The sequence below is a fragment of the Dicentrarchus labrax genome, unplaced genomic scaffold (assembly GCF_905237075.1).
Source record: "Dicentrarchus labrax unplaced genomic scaffold, dlabrax2021, whole genome shotgun sequence".
NCBI lineage: Eukaryota > Metazoa > Chordata > Actinopteri > Moronidae > Dicentrarchus > Dicentrarchus labrax.
Window position 1 is genome coordinate 18425771 of NW_026136711.1, and position 25694 is coordinate 18451464.

The following is a 25694-nucleotide window of genomic DNA, read 5'->3' on the forward strand; positions in this document are numbered from 1 at the left end:
ATTTTTTTTACAATAACACATAACACAATATAACACAATAACATTACGAGGGAAAGTGAAATTTGATAAAATAGCTGCAAATGTTTGTTTTGTTTTGTATAATTCATTAAAAATCAAGGGCAACTGTTTGGAGTTATTTTTTTTTTTTTTAAGTAACCTTAAAAACCAAAACCAAACCATAAAAGCCTCAGGATTACAAAAATTCTAATGTTTTATTTGAAAAAGAAGTGCAACTGTAGCAGCAAAAACAACTTGGCCTTGGATTAGGCTGGAAAATGCATTGTTACAAAGCTGTCAACATGGCAGGATAAACAAGTAAGGTTTGGTTTTGTATGGCTCAGTGTTTTGTGGGGGGATTGTTAGGATAAGTGAAACGTGTCAAAAGTTGTGGTGATGGGACAAAACTGCCTTAATATTTGTAGCCCTGATATTCTATTAGTATTTGTGCCTTAGAGCCCTTGTTTCCAACCAGCTCATCCAATGTGGATGAGAGTATGCTCTAGTATATCTGACACTTTAAGTTCCAAAAAGTTTTCATATCTCCAAAAAAATATAAAGCCACAAACAAAATGAGCTCTGGATCAAATGCTTCTAGAGCCAACTCTATACAGGTTACTAAATGTAGGAAAATGGAACACATTTAAATGTTAATATTCAATAAACAATTATAGTTACAGCTTTTATGTGTATGGACAATCAAGATTTTTATGTTGTGTAAGATTTAACTTGTTCCTGCAGTACATTGATTTAGTTCCAACCGTTTACATTATATTATTCTTGTTCTAGAAGATAATACTGTAAATATAATTTTTCCCAACTCTTTGCATTAATGTGACTGATTACAAAGTTATTTCCACAATGCAGACACTGACTGTATGCGAGAACACATTTATTCAAAAACTGTTGTTCCATCAACACATCGACAGTCCATTCATACACTTTATAAAAATTTGCAAGATATTTAAGATCATTTACACTGTAGTGGCACTGGTTTAAAAACGGAAGCATTGGTTTAAATTAAGGAAATGCAGTACTTAATCTGGCCAAAGCCTGCAAAAACAAGGATTCAAATTTAAGTTAAAGTCACGTCCTCCAGCTTGCATGCTGAAACAATACATTTGGAAACTGCATAGATTATTTACGGCATTTTTAGAAGAGCTTTGGCTCATCGGACCACCTACTGCAGGTGGACTGGTAAGCCATAGACCACAGGTGCAGCTCCGATGAGGTGTTTCAGGTGTGTGGCCTGACGTGATGGGCCCATATGATCCAGAAGGGGAGCTCCAGACCCAGCAGATAACCAGGTCTCCAACAAGGCTTTAGTAAAGCGATCAATATCCCGATCTGTCACATCCCACAGGTTTCCCAAAACAAAGGGGCTAAGGAGGAAAAAGAGAAATGTCCATGACACAGACAACACAGGAAATGATGACACAAAGTCTCATCCAGTGGTCAGTGAAATTATGACACATAATGATCAATCAATATTCCTTGTACTATAAAAATAGTTTCCACAGAGAGAAAGATTGGTGGCAGCCATCTTACTTTCAGCAAACCAGTAAAAAATATTGATTTTTTTTTAATGTTATTTAACAAAACTGACGATATCATGAATGTGAGTCCTGTTCAGAGCACTTTAAGTCAATTCACTGAATAAAAAATAAAATCAGCACATTCAACTTTCTGGATCAGCTACATCAAGATATAAAAAAAACTAAAGACATATCTCACCATCCTGCTATGAGGTAGTTGAGGATGATGCCTTGCCCTTCCTGATCCCCACGCACTGCCAGAGCGGCACTGCTGCAACCAAAAAGCAGAGAAGCTGCTCTCATCTGCCGCTTTAGGACTGCCTGGCTGTCTAGGAATCGAGCGCCTGCACCGTGACCAACATAACTAAAGCACCCCAGGTTAAGAGGGACATTGGAGGGAGGGAGGGAGGGAGAGAGAGAGAGAGAGAGAGAGAACATAAAATGAAACAAGTTATCAAATCAAAGAGCTTAATATAGACCAAAGCTGGTACACAAACAGTGTTTGCAAATTTACAATCTATTTAAAGACTTCTTCTGTGTAACTTCTTTCAGTTTGACAATGATCTATTATAGGGCTGCAAATAACGATGGATTTCATTAATCAATTTATTAAAGCGACCAAATATTTTCTCAGTTAAACGATTAATTGTTTAGTCTATAAAATGTCTGAATATAGTGAAACATTTTCATCTAAAGTTAAGATCATCACAAACTCACATGTACAGATCCTTGGTCGCAACAGCTTCTTCCAGTTGACCCGAGTCAGGAGCAACTCCACACACACCCTCCCAGTGCAGTTTACTTCAAAAAGAATAGTAATGTAGTAAATAGAAGAAGAAAACAACAGACCAGTGACAGAAAGACATAGGGGCAAATCGAATGGCTCTTTTAATGGTAGCAAGCATTGGTCTCACCTGCTGAACCATTCCTTGAATCGGTCTTGAGAGTTTCCTAGGTTGGCATCAGGGTCCAGCACGTAATAAACTTGCCTTGTATCCACTCCTTGCCTCAAGATGGACTGAGAGTCAATCTAAAGGGGAAGATTTAAATAATATCCATAACCACCACTGAACTTAACTGTCAGGAAGTAATCTGCACCACAGGGCATGTAGGCACAATAATGGAGTTTAATCTCACCTCTTTCTGAATGCTCAGTCCAATTAGTGAGTGCAGAGAAGGCATTCGGCTGACAGAGTGAGAGCTCAAGATGGCAATGCTCTCCCACGGCAACTTTTGAAGGTACTGTGCAAAGGAAGCAGAAGGCAGTATTATTACAGTTTAGCCTTATCCTACCTCAGAAAATGACACATTGTAACAGTGATTTGAAGGTCTTTTCTCCATCAAAAAGCCCCTGTATTCACAAATCAGTCTATAGGAAAATTCAGTATTAAATACAGATGACTAAACCAACCTTGTCCAAGATGAGAACCACATGACTCTGGGGCTCGTCTCTGACAGCGAGCCGGGACACAGCTGTATGGAGAAGCTTGTCACACTCAATGTTCCACTGTGAAGAAACTCCCAGAGCAAATCTTTTAAGGTCTTCTTGGGAGAGCACAGGAGAGGCAGACAGTACAGCCTGAAACACAAGTCAAAATGATCACTGGTTGCTGCTTTGTGCTTCAGACAAAGGCAGAATGGAAGCTCAGATGCTGATGCTAGAAGAAAAAAAAAAGAAAAAAGAAAACCACACACACCTTCAACATCTCCTCACTGACTGTCACTCCCCTTGCAGACAAAGACTTGCAGAGGTTCTGGGCCTGTTTGGAGAGCTCAGGATCCAATGAAAGGGGTAGAAGTAAACTCTTCCAACATCCCAGCAATCCCTCCATCTCCTTCATCAGTCGCTGAAAGAAAGATGTTGTGAACTTGTAAGTGACATTTGTTAGTCAAAACTTGACTAAATATTCTGTTTCTGTGTCCTGTTTTCTTGGTGTTACATGTCTGAGTAGAAGGATAATACAGGCAGGGAAACCCTTTAGGACTTCCCGGGAGTACCCTTGTTCTGCACCACTTACCTCAACCCGAGAGTCGAGGGCCCTGCGACCCTCCCACCACTTGGCTTTCTCAGACACACAGCTCATGGCCTTCTGTTCCACCTGAATACTATCTATCTCCTGTACCAGCCAGCTAATGGGGTGCTGCATAACAAAGGGAACACAGAGAGACAAAGACAGAGGTAAAAAGATGGGTAAAAGGAGTGTGAGCATGATTTGAAGGCACTAGTATCTCCATATTGCTCAGGCCACAAACATTGAAACTGTAATTGTCTAGTTTCAGGTTGTAGCTACCATTCTATATAATTTACTGAGCTCACCTGCTGTTTAGAGGTGGGGATGTGAACAGTGACGGGGGCAGATCCCTTCTCAAGACGTGACAGTATGATGCTGTCACCCATCTCACCAGGTTTTACTCCAAGCACGGACATCACGCACACGGTTACCCCTGTACAGGACAAAGAACATGCCCAGGGACAGGATGTATAACATCAGCATAATGCAATTTACATTGTGCTATTCTGTTATAGAAGAGACAAAAATGTACACTGTAGTATGTTATTCCCTTTGCTACTGTAACTATAGAGGTCTGACAAATTAACAATCAAAAACATTACTATTACCTCTCATAATGCATCATTAACATGTGCCAACCACATCAATTGATTTTTTTTTACCTGAGGGAAGGTGTTGAATTTGTTGGATAAACTCTTGACAGTGACTCTTGGGGAAAGTAGAGGAGTCAGGAGTTGGAAAGGAGAAGATGTTCTCCAACTGCGACAACATCTGTGCAGTAGAGTTCTTGGACTCGCTCAGGCTGGGGTCATTGAGACTCAGAGCATCCATCTTGTCTTCGAGCTCACTGGATGGCTTTCTCAGCTTTCTGTTAGAAAGACACATCGAACAAACAGGAATATTCAACAATGTCTGAACACAATTTGTAGTACCGTAATTTAAAAAATGAAGAGACTTGAGCTATCACATATCAAAAGATGTATTTTAATTGAGTTCAAGATATCTTGTTTTCTTGAGTTTGGTAAGAGGGAAATCCATGCTATACACACAATACATATGCTTACTTGAGACAACTGGCTAAATGTCTGATTGTGCGATGACGACTAGTGATGCCCAAGGACTGGGCATGAAGCATCGCTGTAGTTATGGGGTCCTTCTGTCCCATGGTTAAGGCCAGAAGAGTACAGAGGGTTGTGTAGATTGTGGGGGAGGGGAAGTGCTGAAAGGCCAACCAGGCTGAGCGGAGAAGTGACTGAACATCCTCCAAAGACAGATTGTCTGGGGTAAAAGAAAAAAGAGGAGAAATGACAGTGGATAAGGAGCTAGAAAAAATTCCTTAAAGAGTTTAGGCATAATAGTACATCCCTATTTTATAGTGCTGTATAATTACGTTTATGTTCAATTCCAGCTTACAAAAAACAGATTTTAGTATTCCTTTCCCTTCTTTTGTAGTGTTACCTTGCAGAACATTTCAGTTATACCTCTTCTGTAATACTATTGCTGTAGCAGACATATTATTACACTCCTATAAAAAGGACAAACGATACCCTAAAGATATAGTATCATTGCAGACCAACTGTGACTGCAGCAGTGTAAAGCCTCACCTGGCCTGGTGTCTGAATGAGAGAGGTGGGTTTGTGGATCTTCTGTCAGATGACCTCTGCTCCTCAGTTCGGACAAATCGTCTCTCTCAAAATCGCAACACATGTCCCTCCGCAACACCTCAAAATCTATGTCTGAAGAAGAAAAAAAAAGAGCTCTGACTATTAATAACATTTTATGAGAAAAAGTGTTGACTATTATTGCTGTTTCCTGGCATTCAGCACATCCGACATGTTACTGGTTTTATTATAGTGCCCAATAGCAGGCACAAATTCACAAGTTCTCTTACTGTTTATATTCTCATACTTAACTATGACCTGTTTGGAGTTTCAAAACATTAAGCTGAGCTGGGAAGAAATGTGGGGGTGGATGTTAACTGTGTAAATGCCAAGTAAGTGTGCAAGTTTATGGGAAGTTTCCATGTGCACGAAATACACACCAACATCTTTGCTTGAAGCAGGATTGTCTTCATTCTCAGTGTCTGATGTCCTGAGCTGCTCAATGCTTATGTCCAGGATTCCAGTAGTTTCCTCCTCAATGGTCCTCATTTTGTCTGGTTCCTCCACTGAATCTGCCTCTGTCCTGGTCAGCTCCCTCCTGGTCCTTCCTCTTCTCATTGAGGCTGGCTGACAGACCACAGTTTCGTCATCCTCAGAGGAGGTAGTCCGAGGCAATGAAGTGGTCTTCTTACCCTTGGCCTGCCTCTTGGGTTGGACCTTCTCTGCAGGTGGATCTGGGGCTGTTTTACTGTTTTGGGCAGCTCGTCTTGTGGTGGTTCGCTTTTTAGGGACATGTGTTTTTTCTGTGGTATCAGCCTGGGTATTAGCTTCTGTGTCACTCTCATCGCTAAACTCCACCTGTATTGACATATTGAAAAGATATATATTTTTCATTTGGGAAAAAAATAAAAAAATAAGTTTTTGTAACCTCTACTCTGATTGGACGCTTACCTTGAAACGTGATTTCTTTGTGCGTCTGGGGGCAGCAGGCACAGGTCGGGCGTTGTCTTGAACTGGTGACAACTCTTCATACACATGAAACTGTAGCTTAGAGGCAGTCCTCTGTGCTTTCTGCACTGAGGCAGGGGCTTTAACCTTTTGAAGAGGAGTACAGGCCAAAGTAGGTACGACTGTGTTAAACTCAAAAGACCCAAGGTCCCTAACAGAAGGCTTTGACTTAACCATCACTGGTGTCATGGGAACCAGTCCCTTTGCTTTGGTTGAGGAGCTTGTCACTTTAATCTTGGGCTTGACAATCTTTACATTCTTTGCCTCCTTTGTTTTGTTAGGAATATCTGGGCTTTTAATGGACTCTTTAGGCTTCTTAAGCACGGATGAGGGAGGCACTGCTTTCTCTTCTGATTTCAGCTGTGGATCCGCTTTTGGTGCATTCCAAGTCCAAGCATTTGAGAAGAGCTCTTCTGGGGTGCAGCCCTTTTTGGCAGCCAAGGTAACTAATGACACTATGGCTTTGGTTGCCATTAGGCCTGCTCTCACAGGGCGTAGCACAGGAGAGGGTGAGGAATCAACAAATGCTAAGCCAGCCTCCAGTACTTTCCATATACCACAGGCCTTATTAAGCCTTGGTTCCAGCCCCAAAAGGGCCATGCGAAGGTACACACGGCCCACCAAGTCCTGCATCAGGGAGGGTTTAGAGAAGCCTTTGGAAGGGCCACAGGGAGGGAAGAGTTTAGCTAATTTTACCCCGAGTTTGGCAGAGACACTCTTACAGCGTGCTAATGTTGCCCATTGAAGCTTCAAACTGATTCTGGCTTCATTGGGATCTAGCTGGAGAACCAGATCAGCCTGTGTCGCTGCCCAGCGAGCAGTGGCACGGCCCAAACAGGGCTCAGAGCAGCAGGGACACTGGCAGTTTGAGTCATGTGCCAGGGAGGAGAGCCAGCGGCGAGGCTGGGCTTTAAGGGGCGGGGAGCTGGCCAGATCCCTCAGTACAGGTTCTTTGGCAATCCACCTAGTGCTCAGGATGCCCTTAAAATCATCCTCTATGGTAGGAAGGGGAGACTGAGATTTCTGTGCTGGACGACCTTTCCTGGGTTTGATTTTCACCTCCGCCTTCTTCACCTGATCAGAAAAATCTGAGGAAAAGAAATAAAAATTCCATTTTGTAGCTCAAGGAAACAGACATTGTCTGATGCAATGTCACTACTATAAATTAAACAGTGGACTGAACACAGACAACACAAACTGCAATAGCTTTTTTTTGCTTGGAATTATGAACATTGGCAACATAATTTTGAAATAACACAATATGATCAAATGCTGAAAGTCAAACAACACTGATCACTGTCTGGCCCTATTTGAAATGGTTGAACTGTGTATTTAACAGACCTGTGCAAAGCTCCAGAAGGTTCCTGACTTTGTCTAAATCAATTCCACTTTCCTCTCTCTCCCCCTGCATCAGCTCCAACTCAGCTTTCATCACCAGCAGCTCAGCACATCTAAAACAAAGAACAAAAAATTAGAACGTGTGATTTAAAAAAAGGTTTGTTGACTGGATATATACTATGTTAGTCTTGTGTATTGTGCTGTGTTCTAGGCCAATTATAAGGACATTAAAAGTACAGTATTACTCATCATTTAATTTGAATTTTATTTAAAGTTCATGTATATAATCTAACACTGTAAAATAAAAGCCTTGCAAAAATCTACTATTAATATAAAGCGGTTCAGCAACACCACCACAAAGTACAGCCGTAGAAATTAGAGTTAAATCAGCTATTCTATGACAGTGTATTATTATGACGTGTAAAATAAGATTCATATAATTAGGATTTATTACAGATTTATTACCACTGTTGTATTAGATTCCAGTAGACTGTACAGGCCGTAGTAAAACTTTCTGGTCCAATAAATATGCACCAACACTATATCAAACTTAACACACTTAAAAGTTAACACTACAGAAAACAATGTGTAAGAACAGCGAGAATAAGCAGAAGTTATCTTTTGGACCCTGATTCACTAATTACATTTCACACCCACTACTGTGTACATACTGGCTGAGTGCTTGCAGCTTGGTGGCCAGTTTGAGAGCTTCTAGGCATTGGAGCCTGGCGTCATTGATGGCCCCACAGGTGCTCCTCACAGTCACCATCTTCACTGAGCAGTTTAACAGCTCTGAGAGAAGCTGCCATTTCAGCAGCAGGTTATCTCCTGCTCATAGACCAAGGCAGACAGAGAAAGAATCAACATGTCAGACTCCTCTAAAACAAACATCAATAAGGAATTAGTAGTTTTTCCCTGTATTGTGAGTACATAGCATCTGTACATGTGGACAAAAGTACCTTGGTCGACGAAGCGTATGTCTGAGCTGCTGCCGTTAGTCCCGTATAGGCCCTTACCCACTAAAGTGACCAGCAGGCTGCAAAGAAGCTTCAGACTTTCATACAGGGCAGTGTCTGGGTTTTTTATACCTGAGACACAGACACACACACACACACACACACACACAGACACAGACATAGACCTTAGCTCTACATTCTCACAATGCAAAATTAAAACAGGAAAGCATCTGATTATATTAAGTGTAACAAATGCTTTAGCTAACCATCCTGTGTGATACGGTTCCGCTGGGCTTGTGGCAGTGCTGTGGTGTCCAAACTCAGATAAGAGCTGCAGGTCTGGAGGGTCCGAGCACGCAGTAAGTACCAGCTCTTGGACTGCCTCTGCTCATTCACTTCTTTAAGCACTTCACACAGATGAGGCACCCCAAGATCCACCTGACATATGGTCAAATAAGAAAGGGGAAATCACCCATTAGAAGCAAAAGCAAACAATCACAATGGAATATTATGAGAAATACTGCTAGCAGACATGTTACCTACCTGTCCTACGCTGTAGCAGTACTGAGCTTTCAACAGAATGGCCAGCATGGAGAGAGAAGAAGGTCCCTCAGCAGTGGAATCTGAGGTGAGCAACTTTTCTGCTTGCTCTAGCTGAGCCTTAAAAATAGCACAATAAACAAGAAATAAACAAAGTGACCTAAAGTATATAAAGGGAGATTTAGTATGTTTGCCATGACTAATTACTGCAAAACTGCATTACCAAAGCCAGTTCAGGGGTGCCCATATCCAGAAGGATACTGGCTGACTGACAGAGGTAGCTGGCACATCCATGAGCATCAGCAAGTTGACGTGAAAGTCCGATCGCAAGTTGGTAAGCTTCCAAAGCCTTTAAAGGCTACATAAGAGAATAAGGAGACTTGATAAATACACATATACTGTAAATACCACTGTGAACACTAGTTCTAACACTAACAACCTGAGGATACACCATAAAAAACCCAAACAAAAAAGGTACAATTAAAGTACAATTTAAAATTAAAGTTTTCTAGGGACATTCAAATTACAGTCAGAGTCACACTTAAAATGTTCATATCTAATTAATACAGCTTCATTGTGTGAAGTGGTTAATGTTGAATAGAGAATATAAAAAAAAAACACGACAAAAAAAGACCCTCCAAAATGAGTCTGACCATATTCTGTGTTGTTACCTTTCCCATAAGTTTGAAGAGAGCTGCAGTCACAGCAACAGAGCTACAGGTCTGTTTGGGGTTTCTGAGTGAAGTCAGCACTTGACTCTGTAGAAGAGCGGACCACACATCCAGTGCTCTCTCCAAAGGCTTGCACAACTCTTAAAAAGGAAATAAAGAATATTGTCTATTAATCTCACAGAGGCAGCAAGCGATTAACCATTATCTATTTTTGACCCACCAATGATACTTGACAGAGATGAAGTAGAACGGCACATGGATAAAGTACAGATGGTGTCTACAGTACGATGATTGATGATATGAAAAAGGGTTCTTACTGTTCTCTGCAGCCAGGTTGAAATGCAGGCCTTCATAGACCAGGATGCTGTCTTGTGTTTTCTGCTTGTCTTCATAATCAAAATCATTGGTTCCTATGGGATTGGCTACACAGCGTGTCTGCTCCCGCAACTCACGCTGTTTTATGTCTCTTTCAATGGCCTGGCCAAAAATGCACAAGCAACATTAGTTAATGACACTTGAGCCTCAGAAAATGAATAAATTGTAAACACTGACACTTTTGTTACAAAAATATGAATCTACCAAAAGTAATACAAATATGCACATGCTATCTGGACAGATCAGACTGAACTCACCTCCTGAAGATTCTTCTCAAGGGTGCAGATGTACAGCCAAAGTAAAGCATGGGCCTTGTCATCCTTCAGTCTATCAGCATTCTCGGGAGTCTCTGCTTCTTCTTCAAGTATCCGTAAGGCTTCGTGGGTAAAATCAACTGCTGTGCTGTGTAGTTACAAATGAATATAATGAACACACAGACATTTGGCTGCTGCCCAGTGCCCATGTTGGCCCATGGAGCACAAAAGAGTGTATTTGTATCTATCAAGGAATACAGCTCATTAGAAATGATGATGCAAATAAAGGCTCCTACCAGTCGGTCTGTTCACTGAAATCCTGATAGCACACAACTTGGGCCATCTCACAGAGGTAGACAGCACGTAGATGAGTGTGTGGGCTCTCCTCGTGGCAAATGTCCAACAGATCGCAGAGAGTGTTGTAACGCTCCTGGGCTGTGTCCCCTGCCACCTCCTTATAGGCACGCAACTCTTCCTCCAGAAGGCAAAGCATTACTCGCTCATCAGGGACGTCTGGACCAAAACCATCTTGTAATGTCCTGTTACAGGACAGAACAATGCAGCCGTTTTAAGTTTCCTTTCTGCTGATATTTTATTTTGGTCTATGAGAACTTCAATGTTGTCACAAACAACACAAATTTAAAAAAAAATAAATAAATAAAATTAGAATGATTTGTCTGTACCTGAGACGGATGTCCTCCTCAGAGTTACGGGCTGCGTCGGTCTTCGTTTTCACCCAGAGAGAGACTGGTTCGGCCATATGAGTAGTGATTTTGTCCCCCAGAGCCTTCAGCCACAGGATCACCCAGTCCAGAGCTCGCTCCAGTTGTCCAGCCCGCCGAGACGTCTGCACGGCCAGCATGAAGGGTCGGCTCAACTAGGTAGTCAAAATACACGATAATAATACAGACGACCGTAAAAATGAATAGGTAATCTTATGTATGCCGATCCCCGAGCCCATTTTGGACAAAGACACAATCAATCAAAACATGCTTTAAGAGCTTACCCTATCGACGGAGAGTGAGACAGGACAGTTCTTGCATAGATCCCTGCAGAGGATCTCAACTAGCGTGAAGGCCTGGTCATAGAGGCGCCGGTTGTACAATCCACAAGCTAAGTTGCTCACAGCAATCACTGCAAGACACATGGTAATCACAAAATGAAAAAACAAATGGCGTAACAATGAATGTGTCTATGTATTGCTACTTAAATACACACTTCAGCACCACTCAAGTGACCTGACAACATTAATAATCACAACTGTAATCACCTGCTTTGATGAGAAGGTTTTCACTCGACAGTTTACGCAGTTCAGCCATCATCAGTCCAGCTGTGGCTTGGCAGTACAGCAGCACTCTGTCCAGTGTGTCACTGTTCTCCAGCTAAGAACAACAAATCACAATCAGTAATTAAACCTAAATCAGAGTATTTTCAGCTTTGTCATTACTATCATCATCACAAAATTAGATGTTACAGAAGCAGCCTCACCTGTGATGCCAGCATGCTCTCATAAGCAAATACGAAGCCTTGGTAAATACTGAAGCAAAGGGTCTGTTGCAGTCTGCTGCCCTCAGCCTGGCATGTTGAATTCTGCAAAGAAAGCTAACCACAGGTTGACAATCTGTACAAACTCTTGTGAAGAAAACAAAAGTAACCATGAAATATGTTTCTGATGGCAACTGAGAGAAATCCAAACACTCCTCTTATTTTACAGAATGATTTCCCTGATCTTTTTTATAGCACACACACATACAAACTAATAAGAAACTCCTGGTCAGTAAATACTCACCTTCTTTAGCATCTTTGATATCAGTTCTTGATGCTCCTCAAGAAAAGAAAACCAAGCCAGAAGCACAGGTCCACTTAAACCCTTGCTTTGGCCACTTTCGACAGCCCACACCACCAGTCCGCAACCTTCCAGTACAGCATGAGCTTCTCTGTACCCCACGTCAGCTGAGAGAGACCTCAAGGCCCTGGCACACTCTGTCAAAGCCTGACCACACTCCCCGCCAGCCTTCATTGTAGAACTGATTTTTACTGCCCATTTGCCTAGCACAGCAGCTGTACACTGACAGTCAGCACAGTCCCTGATCTTACTCTCAATATCATTCACGAAGATAAAGGCAGAATCATGGTGGCTGGCCTTACAAAGCACCTTCACAATAATCAGCACCATTTCAGAAAGCACATATAAAACTGATGTCTCGGCAGATCGCTTGGATCCGTCCACCTCACAGCCTCGACCACCAGTCCAACATCTGCTGAAAAGCGTGTGCATTTCCTGGAGAAGAAAAGCAGCGTCGTCTTTGGTTATCGCTCCGCAGCTACTCTCATATTCAGTGATTGCATCCTCTGTGTAAATGGGAGCTTTGGAGATGGAGGCAGTTGCACTCTCTGTGTCCAACAACAGAAGGAAGCTTAGAGCTTGCATCTGGCAGTGGAGTTTGTCCCGTGGATTAAGGATTTTCTTGTCTTTGGTGGCAGATAGTCCGTTCCAAAGCACGGAAAAGCAGCTCCGCACAAGAACACAGTAGTCCTCCGCCTATGGACCATACAACAGTGACAACCTTGTTAATAGTGTTATGCAGTGACATATATAACACATGTACATGAAAAAAAAGAGAGAGATATATATTTATACCTGTTGGGCTGGGCTAAGCCTGCTGTAAAGCAACCCAGCTACATAGCTGCATAGACTGAGTGCTTCGAGGGAGCTTAGCTTCTTGACAATATGGAAAATGATCTTTTCCATGTACAGAGGACTCTGAGCAACAGCGGCTGCAGAAATATCATAGCCATGTAGAGAAAGCTCCACCAGCTGTACCAACTGACTGACATGGTCAAAGTCAGGGGATCCAGCTCCAAGTTGATGGTTACAGGCTCTGATGATCCTGTCACACAGTGTGCGACCCTGAAGGCCTGGTCGACTCTTCACATAACTCTGAAAAATGTCAAAACAAACAAAAACAACCAAACGCACAAGACCGGTTTAGGTTAGCTTTTCAAAGTGAGATTTATACTTTTTTAAAAATACATAAACTAGGTCTAATCCTGACAAAGTAAAGGGAACAGGGCTCATTTAGAGGCAGTTAATCTTGACTTCATGTTATGTGATTTTGTTAACCTCTAGCTCTCGAAGTAAAAGCTCTGTCTCCTTCACAGAAGCAGTCCGCTTGATGTATTCGTCCACTTTCAAACACTTCATGTCGACAGCTGTAAATAAAATAAAATAAAAACACGTTAGTTAAAATTAATTATTGTTCATTTTAAATTGCGAGAATGCTAAGAGCTCAGCTAACGTTAGCAACAACGTCAACAGGACGCAGTTCAACTAACGTTAACGTTTGAGATTGAACCGCCACTTACTTAAAGCAGGAGACCTTTGTGGCAACACTTTTATTCACGGCAGATAAAAAATAGACTTGCTGTCCATAATAACATCGTTTAGCAGCGACACTGTGGCTCCGAAACTCGTATAACTTCAAAGATTCAAATCTTCAACAATCATGGAAACTGCACACCCCCGCGCGACGTTTTTCAAAGCTGTTTGCTGACCAATCCGACAGCACATCCGCTTTTACCCGGAAATGCAAAGATTCATGGGTATTGTAGTTTTATTTATCGTGCCCAAACAACTGACACGCAAATTAACTAAAAGAGAAAGTGTAACAACTGATTGTTAAACCATTAAATAACGTTAAATGAATAAATAAATGTTCTAACCGTTAATGTGCATTTGTAACCATGGTTACACAAAATATCTCCCAGAAACAAGTGGCATTACTCTTGATACCGTATAAGGTAAACAAAATTAAATAGTCCTCCGAGAGCTAGCCATTAAAAACTGAAGTGCTTTTGAAATAGTTATTGTAGTAATAGTAATTAAGGGGAGTCTGGGAGCCTGACACACGTAATCATAATAATTATCATTCATAATCATACCAAAAATGCACCTACTGTTCCCATGTATACACTGCATGTCAAATCACATTAAAATAAGCTCTCTGATTGTACAATGACTCAGCCACATCTGTGCACTTAACATTATAGATACCATTTAAATTATGTTTTATAATAATTTAGATATAGATATGTCAAATGTCAGCAAAATAGGTTGAAAGAAGATTCTCTTCTTTTTATCATCATTATCAAATGTGAAGCGTAACTCAGAACAATGATGTTAATGTTCTGGTGTGGATGTGGACAAGACAAAGTGCAGACATTAGGATTTGAAAATTGATGTTCATTCATGTGACAGAGTTTGAACCGTTTTGCAAAGACGAATTGTGGACAGGCAGTACAGACTTATGGATCTGAAACAAAGCTCGAACTACTGCCAAAGGTGCATGTAATCATTTTTTTGTGTTTTATGATATTAAATCTGTGAATATTTGTTCTCCCATCTCCCTTGATTTTAAATAGACCCTTTTTAAATAGTAAAAACAAATTACATTCACTGTGATTCATTGTTGTAAAACAACACAGCATTAAAAAGTCTATAGGGCAAATGCCTTTTATGTAAATCCCATAGCCTGTAATTTCTTTAAAGTTAGTGTGGTTATGAATGATAATTTTTAGTTGGAACATCCACTAGATCCACTAGAGGGCACATGTCTACATTTCCCCACTTGGCCCACTGCAGAAAACCTGTCTTTAAACAATCAAGTATAAACCATTCTCAAGTCAAAGGGGCTGCAGGTTCAATAAATATTATTATTTAGGGTGTTCCTAATAGCCACATAACAAGTTTTTGCAATAGAATTCAATAGAATTTCTGTCAAATTGATCCTTAAAAAAGATCATATTAAACAGACTTAATGTAATCTATCTGCACCTTAGCAGCTTTCTCAACCACTTTTAACTCATTGGTTTTGTCTCTCGCTATTTAAACTTCATGAGCCCTATCAATCAAAGTCATATGCAACCATTTCATAGCACCAGATACACCTTGAATAAGTATTGACCATGATCCAGTTAACGTGAATGAGCCTAATCTTAAGGATATGTTGTTATGAAAACAGCTCTGGACACATTTTGAGAAAATCCTTATCGCAATCAAATCCTTCACATTCACGAAGAATAGGGTCCAGGTTTATAAGTGTGAAATACATATATAAATATGATGTAATGATTTATATGTTTTTGTTCTGTTTCCGTAAAAAAAAATGAACAGAGTGTTAATTGTGAGATTTGCTGTGTGTTTCGGTGATATAATTATGATCTTTATTTGTATTGCACTTTTCAGAGACAGAGTTTACAAAGTGCTTCAAACAGAAGACATACAGGTCATGTCAGCGTCTGATGGCAAGAGTAACCACAATCACAAGTTAGTGAGGAACTAAGCCTTTCTTCTTGATGACGTGTTCCATCGCAGCCTTTTCACTGGTGTCCAGATTGATCTTGTACTTGGCGAGGATTTTCAGGATGGGCCTCAGCTTTAACCACCACTGTGTCTTTGGAATACGATGTCTGTGGAGTGAAAACAACATGAACATTATCAAAGCCTAGGTAGTCAAATCATTTATGTAAAATATTTCATTAAAGCTGGATTAAGTAGTTTCTGTCCACTAGGGGCAGAAAGACTCCAAATTAAACTCACAACAAGGGACATTAAGCTTCAGGGCTAACATGTTAGCAAACAGTTGTATATGCATGTGGCAACCACAGCAACATGGGAATGTACCATGTTTACTGAGTTGGCCCGGGTTGGTCCACTAACTCTAACTGTATAATGTGAGTAAATACAAAACATTTCATAACAGAATAAGGTGAAAATAAAGTGAGAGAATAAAAACAAAATCTTACTCAAAGTCAGTGAGATCTTTAAGTTCTGCCAGAGGCTGGAAGACCAAAGATCTCTTCCTCATGCCGAGCACACAGGCTGAATCTGGAGTGTTGGCAAAGATACGACCTGGAGGTTTGAGGTTAAAAATATAGTAGACATTAGCTCAGGGAGCAAAGGAGGTTATCACACAACTGTATACAAGATGTTTTGTTGTTGCCCTCACCGTGTCTGTAGCATTCCTTCAGCTTGTCAGTCAACCATAACACAGACTTGATCCCCATCTTGGTACCAAAATTCCTGTCAAAAGGAGTTGGTGTTCCACCCTAATAACAAAGGATATATTTTCTTATGTTTCTGAAACCGAATTGGGTAGCAAATGTAATGAGTCCGCGCACAACAGACAGAAGATCTGTATCTAGTGGCCCACCTGTTGCATATGTCCAAGCACATTCTTCCTGCAGTCAAACACACCCTTGCCCTCCTCTGTGTACAAGTTGAAGATGAAGTCTGTGGTGTAGTTGGCGTTGCATTTCTCATTTCTGAAACAAAAGTAGAATATTGGGTGAGATGTGAAGCCACAGTGAGCAGCAGGGTATTGAAAGTTGATTTTTACTCAGAATAGAAATTACGCTAATTCCCCCAAACCTCAGAATCAGTCCTCTCTTCACTGTGGTCTTCATCTTCTCCACCAGGTGTTCCACATTCATCTACAAGCAAATCAACCATCAGACCACAGAGTTTAAAAACATCCATCCCTCATTGATGTATATCATCCATTAGCTTCCTCTCTTTTGTCCATTTATAAGAACAGACCTCTAGGTCATGAATGTTGAAAGGCTCCTCATAAATGTAAGCAGCATCAGCTCCAGATGCAAGGCCAGCCATTGTTGCCAGGTAGCCGCAGTATCCTCCCATAGTTTCAACAATGAACACTCTTCTCTTGGTGCCAGCAGCAGATTGTTTGATCCTGTCACATGTCTGATGAGGAGAGAGGGAGAAGAATATATTGAGTGCGCTTTTAGTTTTTGCATTATCTGATATTTGTTTTGTGTTCTATAAGAATTTTACCATGGTTATAGTGTTTAACGCAGTATCAGCGCCAACACTGAAGTCAGACCCAGGAACATTGTTGGAGACAGTAGCAGGAACAACAACAAGGGGAATACAAAGTTCCTCGTACTTCTCTCTAGCCTGCACCATCTCCAGACCCCCAACAAATGCCTAGTGAAGATAGGGAGTAAATCAGTAAAATGTCAGTGAATAACTGTCAGTCACATTTACAAGCTGGGTTTTAGTGTTCAGGCTGTGCTCAAGTGAGACTATTATAGCTTCTATATTTCTGCTGCTCACCTCAAAGCCTCCAATGATGATTATAGCGTGGATGTTGAACTTAGTGATGCTCAGACTGATCTCCTCCATGACCTTAGCTGGCAGAGATCTTTATGAAAGGGGAAAACACAGAATCATAGTAGATTACAATGTTGAAAAAGCAACATCGCCAGAGTTCATAGAAGTCAGTATACACTTAAAAATACTAAAACATGCATGGTACCAATCAACAGAGTGTTGATTTGTTGAAATATCTCACCTCTTTGTGCCCAGCATGGAGCCTCCCTTTCCAGTCCATCCTGCCACTCCAGACCAACCAATAGGCTCAATCTGTGCAGGGACAGATTGCACGCTCTATCATGCTCTTTCATATGCATTACTGTAACATGGTTACGCTAATTAACTGTCATGAAAATAAATGCCCTCTTGTTTTATTTACACGTGTGTAGCTAATTTACCATTCCATGAGCCAAGCCATCGAAGCCATCGTGCACCGCCAGCATCTGGTGGCCCTGGAGGAGTCCAATCCTGACAGCTGAACGAACTACAGCATTCATACCAGCACACGGAGCTCCCACGTTCAATATGGCAATGTTGATGTTACTCTGGCACAGGCACACAGACATTTGTCAGAATAAATGTATTTTCTACAGGGACTTATTGACTGTGAGACAGAAAATGTACAATAAAACGGTTCAACCTTAATTCCTGACCTTTGTTTCTGGGATGTGCACGTGAGCCAGCATTTTGTAAGTGTTCCAGTTGTTCTCAAAGCTCCTGTTGTCAAAATATTGCAGAAATGTACAGACATTTGAAACCAAACACAACACTTGAGAATTTAAAATGAATAACACAAAGGTGTAGCCTCACTTTCCCCTGAGCTTCACCGCTTCTTCAAACCTCCCTTCACTCATGGCTGTGGTGACATCTTTAGTCTGATGAGAAAGAAGATAGAAACTGATAACGTAATACATACCTGTACATACCTGTGCGCAGTAATGTGAGCTGTTGAAGCCATGTTCATTCATTCATTTTGTATAAACTGAAGAACTCACCACTTGCACGCACTCCATGAGAGGCAGCCTGACAGCCATGTTTCCTGACAAGCTGACAACACATGCAGGAGTGTCTGGTGTGGCCTCCAGCAGAGCCATCACAGATTCCACACCCATCCTGCTGGCCTGAATCATGACAATCAAAATGCTTAGCTTAGAGAAGCAGGTAGACTTGTGTTTATTCACATTGTGAACAAGAAATTAGTTTAATGGTCCAGTGTGTAATATTTAGGAGGATCTATTGATAGAAATGGAAAAAACTATGTTTTTATTAGTGTATAATCACCTGAAAACAAGAACTGTTCTGTTTTCGTTACCTTAAAATAAGACTTTTATATGTGCAGAGGCAGAGGGTGCTCCTCTTCAGAGTCTGCCATGTTTCTGTAGCCCGGAACAGGCAAACAGAACACTGACTCTAGATATGGTCTCTAGATAGTTTTTGCGGTTGCTGTAGTTTCTCCTGCATACTTGAAAGGTTGAGCTGTATTCAGATGGTTGAAATCTTCAACTTTACCACTAGATGCTACTAAATCCTACACACTGGTCCTGTAATTGGTTAATATCTAAAAGCTTTATATATGGGACATTGGTCATATTACCAGAATTCTGTCAAAGGCAGATGGAGTTCCTCCTCTCTGGACATGGCCCAAGATGGTGGAGCGGGTGTCAAAGCCCAGCTTCTTTGCTACCAGCTGGACAGAGAAATTATGATTTTATGAACAGTCTGCCTCATATGAACAGCCTATATTTATGCTGGTATATTGGAGTTCTGCCATTACTGACCTGTTTGATGTCATCACATGTAATAGGTTTACCCTTGAGGTTAATTGCTCCCTCTGCAACAATGATAATATTCAAACGGGAGCCACGGCCTCTTTGCTGAAAGGGACAGAGAAAACCTCGTAAATCACCAAGCAGACTTAAAAAAGACAAAACAGATTCAAATTAGTCATTGAAGATGATCATGACAAGACATTTACATCTGTTAGTCTTCTGCACAGATGTTCCTCCCACCCCTCATCTGGGGGCATCTCTGGGATGAACACCCAGTCAGCGCCACAGGCCAGAGCTGTCACCAAGGCAAGGTAACTGTTGGTAAAGAGTCATAAGCTAGGGTTCAAGTGTCAAAACTGACACTGAGTGATAACTTCTTAAAGTTAGTACATTAAAAAATTTACATCCATCATAAAATGAATCTCAGTAGGATGAAAAAACCTCTGAATGACATTTAAACAACGGACAATAGCACAGTAAATATTTCATCAAACAAATTACATCATCTCAAATCATATTAGAGGTGGATATCACATTAAACATTAGCATTTAGTTCAGCCCCACAGAGCTGCTAGTATGACTGTATTTTAATGTAGTTAAGAGGGACATTCACTAGGTTATCCTTAGAAAGTACATATGTTTTATAAGTAGTATAACCTGCATTTTCCACATTTAGCTACTGTATTCATAATTTTACAACCACCCAGTTACAGTTGCCTCCGCATAGATAAATGGAACTCCATGCTACTCCACACGTAGGCCGTACTCACCCACAGTGCCTGCCCATTACCTCCAGGATGAAGGTCCTCTGGTGACTGCAGAAGGACATATTTCATGTCAAGAGTCTTAGAATGACATGGCAAGTCTGTCTGTCAGATAAATGTGTGAATGGTTGTGTGCATACCTCTGTGCTGTGGTGGTGATCGCGTCCACTATCTCTATGATACGATGCAGGGCAGAGTCTGTCCCGATGGTCATGTCGGTGCCACAGAAGTCATTGTCAATAGATCCCACCATGCCAACGATGTTGAGATGGGAGGAACACTTGGCCTCATTTGCCGTGATCTTACCTGAGCGCAGATTAAAATACACTCTCATATTTATTTGTGAATAGTGGCCAAGGCTTATGTTAGAGACAGGCCTTAATTCCTAATTTCCCCTGTTCCCAAGTCAATGTAAATTCAAAACTTCTACCCAGTTTACACTTTGCTTTGACAAATTCAGTATAATGTTAATGTTCACAGCACTAATTCCATCAGTACAGCAAGAGAGTGGCGAGTATGAGATCATTCTGTTGTTGTATTGATTTATAAGTGTTGAATTAGTGTTGTGGAAATTTAAATGTGAGCTGTAATTTACCTGCCATTTATTAGCAATCAGCCTTTATTTGTTTATGCTGGCCTCAGCTATTATTTGAGACTCTGCCAGCTTTTATATGACAATCCATGTTAAAATGAAAGACCAACATGTCTAAACCAATTGCAATTTGTACCATAACATCAGTGATGTGTGAAAGAGACATTTCATGTGGGGGTCATGCCTCTCACCAGCTTTGACCAGGTCTGCCAGCAGCTCACTCCACTCTGTTCTGAACTGGTTGGCGCCTGTCAGACTGCCATCACCTCCAATTACACACAAGTTGGTGATGCCCAGCTTGACTAAGTTGCAAGCGGCCTTGGTACGTCCCTCCTTGGTGCGGAAATCCTGACAGCGGGCACTACCAATCACAGTCCCACCCTGATGCCAGACAAGAGAGGAAGGGTTTCAGTACCAGAATCACAAGGAGGCAGATAAGGAGAAGGGGTAGGATTATCTGAAACCTAAGCACTCATGTCTAAGGTCTATTTAGTCTTGCTATTTAATGAACCTTGGCATTTAAATGACCATTTGACCTACAGAGCTGCACTGTAGAGGCAAGAGTTGCTAGAGTTACACAGATCATCCATTCCAGTTACTGTGACCAGCTGATCACAAGTTAAAAACAGAGATGATAAACGTGCTTTTGCATCCATGTGCTTGTTCTTACCAGCTGTAGCATCATTGACACACTCTCCCAAGTAGCAGGGCGGATATGGTCTCCTCCATCCACCAGACCTTGGTAACCCTGTCAACAAACAGAGACACAGCACAATATCCCCTCATTGAAAAGGGGCCATTGCTTCATACTTACAGGCATATTTTTACTCTGGCATGTTGTATGTTGGGATTTGCTGATTATTTATAGGTAAGGTTGATCTTACATGTTAGGCCATGGAATAGTCCTGAGAAGAATTTGTAGATCAAAAGCAAATGCTATCCATTAATCTTTTAGGTCATTTCTCAAGCAAAAATGGCAAACATTCAAAAATCAAAGCTATATTTACCTCATGGACAAAATACACCTTGGCTCCAGTGTAAAGTCCCACTCGAACTGTGGCCCTCACAGCTGCATTCATACCTGTAGGCACAGTGTGTGTGTACACGTTAGTCATTATAATTATGTAAGAAACAATCATTGAATGGAATAATGGGAAAATGGTGGTGAAAAAATGTACATTATTACTATATTTTAATAGTTTGTGTCCATATTTCTGCAAAATTTCAGCAAGTCTACTTTTTTTTCTTGTCAAATGTACATTCTATATACTATACATTTTTTTAATTAATAACTTTTACCTGGGTGGATTTTGGATATTATCTTTTTTTTCATCTAGGTAGGTTTCATCGAGATAAGTTAGTAACTTGAGTAGGATATTCACTCTGTGGGTCTCCAATTTGCTTGATGATACAGTGCAAGGATGTTACACAACTGATAGTAGTAATAATATTAACATTTCTTTTTTCAGTGATAATAGCAATCAGCTGGTGAAGCTTCTGAAGGGAACAACAACAACAATAATACAAGTTTAAGATAAAGACCATTTTGTTAGACTATAATTTTATTGTTGGTTTGTAGTTACTGTATGTTGTCAGTGATAGTAGGCAACTGTGCCTCTCCCAATACTCCCAACACTCAGCGGGTCGCTTAAAGGACAAGATGTGGATAGATTATCTTTAAGAGAGCCAAGAGCATCTCCACTTACAGTGTACAGGATGAGAGGAGAAAAAGGAAGGACGGCCTTCTCACTCTAGCACACCATTTTACAAACACATGACAGAAAGGTCATACCTCTAAAATTAGCACTCATAACAGATACAGTGCTAAGGAGAGAGGAGGAAGGAAGAGAGAGAGAAGAAACTAAGACTAAAGGATATAATGATGACAAAAAAGGTAAGGTTGTAATGAGGAGTATTTTGGAGAGTGAAAAAGAAGTCCGAGGGTTAGCACGCTGAGCATTTACAGACTTTGTCCTATGGTCTTATAAAGTTCAGATGGGCAGAAAAACGGACAGATGAATAGCTCAATGTCTCACACACTCACACCACTGAGTTGCGTGGGGTCAATGACACACTTCCCAAAGGTCACAGTAAAGATATTCCTCATCAAGTTAAAGGTCAGGGGAGAGTCTGTCTCACTCTGTAGTCCTAGCAGCTTCAGGTTAAGGAATTCATGCTACCCTTTTAATTAAGTTAGCTGTATGAGATAGAGAGCTAAGACAGCTTTGTTGGAATAGAGAAGCCATTAAAGAATTATTATCAGTAATAAAATAAAATATGAGTAGTCAAATTTAATAAAAAGGAGAGCTGCAATATGCCAGTAAAAAAGGGGTAGAAAAGCTGTATTAATTCTAGTGCTATAGATACCTAAAAATATATCGTCCAAAAGCAAATGCTACACCAAAACTATGGAAATCTATGGAGGCTGCAGTGCTTGTCTTAGACAGCCAAGGGCATCAGCATTTAAATTATAGATTTCTGGATTTCTCACCTCATTTGTCATTAAGCCCTGCTATTGAGTTACTAAGTAGTAATTTCCCACATACCAGATCCTCTCAACCACCTGCTGAGGAACACAAACAACAGACATGCCCTGTCTTGGCGCTCCATACCCACATACCACCCTGGAAAAGCCACCACTTACCCTGGGCATCTCCTCCCGAGGTCAGCACGGCGATGGCCCGACCCACTCCCATCTTGGTGGGGTCAGTGGGAGCCGTTTGTGCCATGGTCCTGGAGTTGAAGCTGGCTGAGGGAAAGAGGCCTTGAGTGTAAAAATCCCTGTCACCCTGCTGTACTGTGTGGAGTACAAGGAGCCTCTCACCTCTAACTCAGCCTGCCTGTTATGGAAAGCAATAGCAGTTGCAAAAGTGCACAGCTTAACTATCCTCTTGGCAGACATTGAGGCACGCATTTAGATGCCACACACACACACACACACACACACACACACACACACACACACACACACACACACGCACACGCACACGCACACGCACACAAGCACACACACACTTTTACATAGTGCCTATTAAAAGTATTCAGCCTCCCCCCCTCCCCCCAGCCTCCCACCCACTTTATATATATTTTTTATTTTACAGGACAGAATTACAATGGCTATAATTAGGTTTCTTTCACATTATTCTTTTTTAGTGTGCAATCTCACAAATACAAGGACAGTATGTGGAAATTAATCTTAAATATAAACTAAACACTAGATAATGGACTGTATCAGTTTTTCACATCTGCACACAATTATTTTCATTTCAGGATGAATGGGCACGGTGACTGAACAATAGTTTTTAAGTCCTGCCACAAATTCTGAATTGGATTGAAGTCTAGACACTGACCACTTCAGGGCATCAAGATTGCTCCATGCTAGTTTAGAAGATAAGTTTTACTTTGGGGACTGTTAGCTGTTGGACATTTTAGATTCAGTTATTCAACACTTGATTGCACAAAGGTGAGCCCCGTTTCCATTCTGTGTATTACAAACAACTGATTACATCAGTGTATTAGATGTGTCCTTTTATGTTATATCCTTGCACTTAATTTAGTTCTATGTGTTTTATATTTAACATTTAAGTATTTTTTTTCTATTTACATCCAGTGTGGTTCAGTGTTGTAGCTGTCATATCCCCACTTACTGTATATTACTATTCTGGTTAACATTTTATTTGGATAATCTACCAAGTGATAGAGTTTATAAAGTATTGGCAACATTTCAACAGCTCATGAGTTGAAATTACACCACTGGGTTGGTTAGAGTTTGTTAATAAATTGACACATATACTCTATAATCAGTTAATAATATCTATAAACAAAGTGAAACAGCTGAAATGTTGCAAATGTTCTATAAACTAGTCGGTCACAGCAACTGCAGACTCAAATAAAGTCTGTATTGCAAATATACTTTATGGCGCCATTATTAATTACATTGTAATCTCTAATGTTATGGTGAGGTGATGTCTTAAACTGAGTTTTTGGTCTTCATCTACCCCTGCCCTATTAGAGACCCACATTCAAACGAATAGCGATAGTCCTCTACTTACAGTCTAGCTTACCAGCATCCCCTGTTGGATCAGAGCTTGAGGACGTCTTGCCGTCACATTCAGATACTGAGAGTTCATCACCACCTGAGGAGGGAGAACCATAACACATTACGAACAATGTGATCCAGCCTCTGTACTGTACGTATTATATTATTTAAAAAATCTCTCTATAACTCACTCCATAATATAGTATAAGGCAGTATCTCACTCACATGATAGACCCTTTCTACAAAAGACAACACGCTCTAGCATTATTTGTCATGTTATCCCCTGTTTTGTTATTGAAAGCATTTGTGATCACCATGTAACATCCTCTATCAGTACATGGCAGGTTAGTTTACTCCCAGTGGCCTTATCAAGTCTTTGGCTATGAGCTGCAGCTGATAGCCTGGTTACTGAGGAATGCGTATTGGAGAAGAAGCACATAAAGAATTTCAGATGTGTCCAGTTCAATAAAGACTGATGTCGTATTTCTGAAATTGGTGCACATCAACAAGATCTCTGGGTATTATAAATGGATGGCTTCCACTTACAAAGCAAACAATTCACATATTTGTACTTGTGTGCAATTTCTTGGAGTAAATAATTTCTGTATGGAGAAAAATTCAACTCCCAGAGCCTCCATGACACAACTGTCAGTAACTTTCCCTTTTTAACTGACTCCTCTTCCCCAAGCAGACACATTATATCTCGTTAGTCTGCTATTCATGTCTAGAATTATAAATAAGATCATTAATTAAATACAGCACAGTACTACACCTACAAGCATGCGTGTGTCTAGAGAGTGACTATTAAACTGTTTGTTCAATCACTGCCAATGAAGCTGATTTATGAATTTAAGTATCAACAATGTGGAAATAATTACTTTATTTTCTGTCTCTTTATATAATCTAAAATTAACAAGGTAGATCGCTGTAATACAGAAAAAAGGCACACAAAATGCAAAGAATCTGAGGCTCATTATAAACAAATTAAAGCACAATATGGGGAATGCCAATTAGTGATAATAACGCCTGATTAAAGATGAAAAACAAGAGTATCAATGTGACAACAGTG

The 25694-nt window shown here is 40.7% G+C and overlaps 2 protein-coding genes across 3 annotated transcripts; both read right to left on the reverse strand.

Annotated features, from left to right (window-relative positions):
* Window positions 1–872: 872 nt before the first annotated feature.
* Window positions 873–13810, reverse strand: espl1 (extra spindle pole bodies like 1, separase). 2 transcript variants are annotated; one of them, XM_051415705.1, is made up of 32 exons: window positions 13654–13810; window positions 13412–13500; window positions 12929–13228; window positions 12077–12829; window positions 11776–11877; window positions 11558–11669; window positions 11294–11421; window positions 10971–11164; window positions 10584–10826; window positions 10291–10435; window positions 9976–10135; window positions 9659–9798; window positions 9211–9345; window positions 8991–9107; window positions 8714–8885; window positions 8451–8579; window positions 8163–8319; window positions 7495–7604; window positions 6097–7241; window positions 5586–6003; window positions 5149–5280; window positions 4609–4822; window positions 4207–4412; window positions 3850–3977; window positions 3551–3673; window positions 3230–3379; window positions 2944–3111; window positions 2670–2774; window positions 2447–2562; window positions 2250–2333; window positions 1732–1896; window positions 873–1379 (listed from the first exon to the last, which is right to left on the reverse strand). In XM_051415705.1, exons 2-32 carry the CDS (start codon window positions 13490–13492, stop codon window positions 1178–1180), a joined length of 6534 nt encoding a protein of 2177 aa, XP_051271665.1. In that variant the 5' UTR covers window positions 13493–13500; window positions 13654–13810; the 3' UTR covers window positions 873–1177. The 2 variants fall into 2 exon arrangements, with proteins under 2 accessions (XP_051271665.1, XP_051271664.1); XM_051415704.1 differs by having other exon boundaries at window positions 11776–11889.
* Window positions 13811–15487: 1677 nt separating this feature from the next.
* On the reverse strand, window positions 15488–24699 carry pfkmb (phosphofructokinase, muscle b). Its single transcript, XM_051415925.1, has 23 exons — window positions 24639–24699; window positions 23231–23335; window positions 21594–21667; window positions 21257–21334; window positions 20778–20967; window positions 20135–20300; window positions 20001–20045; window positions 19437–19545; window positions 19240–19335; window positions 19056–19148; window positions 18457–18582; window positions 18272–18336; window positions 18115–18178; window positions 17860–18006; window positions 17661–17731; window positions 17423–17510; window positions 17141–17293; window positions 16886–17050; window positions 16718–16779; window positions 16500–16611; window positions 16296–16395; window positions 16093–16198; window positions 15488–15756 (listed from the first exon to the last, which is right to left on the reverse strand). Exons 2-23 carry the CDS (start codon window positions 23313–23315, stop codon window positions 15615–15617), a joined length of 2337 nt encoding a protein of 778 aa, XP_051271885.1. The 5' UTR covers window positions 23316–23335; window positions 24639–24699; the 3' UTR covers window positions 15488–15614.
* Between the last annotated feature and the right edge of the window lie 995 nt (window positions 24700–25694).

Excerpts from the sequence above, each read along its gene's own strand:
- espl1 (XM_051415704.1), bottom strand. The coding sequence starts at position 13,492 with ATGAAGTGTTTGAAAGTGGACGAATACATCAAGCGGACTGCTTCTGTG. Across the intron at positions 13,229-13,411 it reads TTTTACTTCGAGAGCTAGAG|AGTTATGTGAAGAGTCGACC; the intron begins GTTAACAAAATC and ends GACATTTTTCAG. Across the intron at positions 7,605-8,162 it reads AAGCTGCAAGCACTCAGCCA|ATGTGCTGAGCTGCTGGTGA; the intron begins GTATGTACACAG and ends TCTTTGTTTTAG.
- pfkmb (XM_051415925.1), bottom strand. The coding sequence starts at position 23,315 with ATGGCACAAACGGCTCCCACTGACCCCACCAAGATGGGAGTGGGTCGG. Across the intron at positions 18,337-18,456 it reads TCATGGAGTGCGTGCAAGTG|ACTAAAGATGTCACCACAGC; the intron begins GTGAGTTCTTCA and ends CTTTCTCATCAG. Across the intron at positions 15,757-16,092 it reads AAAGATCTCACTGACTTTGA|ACATCGTATTCCAAAGACAC; the intron begins GTAAGATTTTGT and ends TTCACTCCACAG.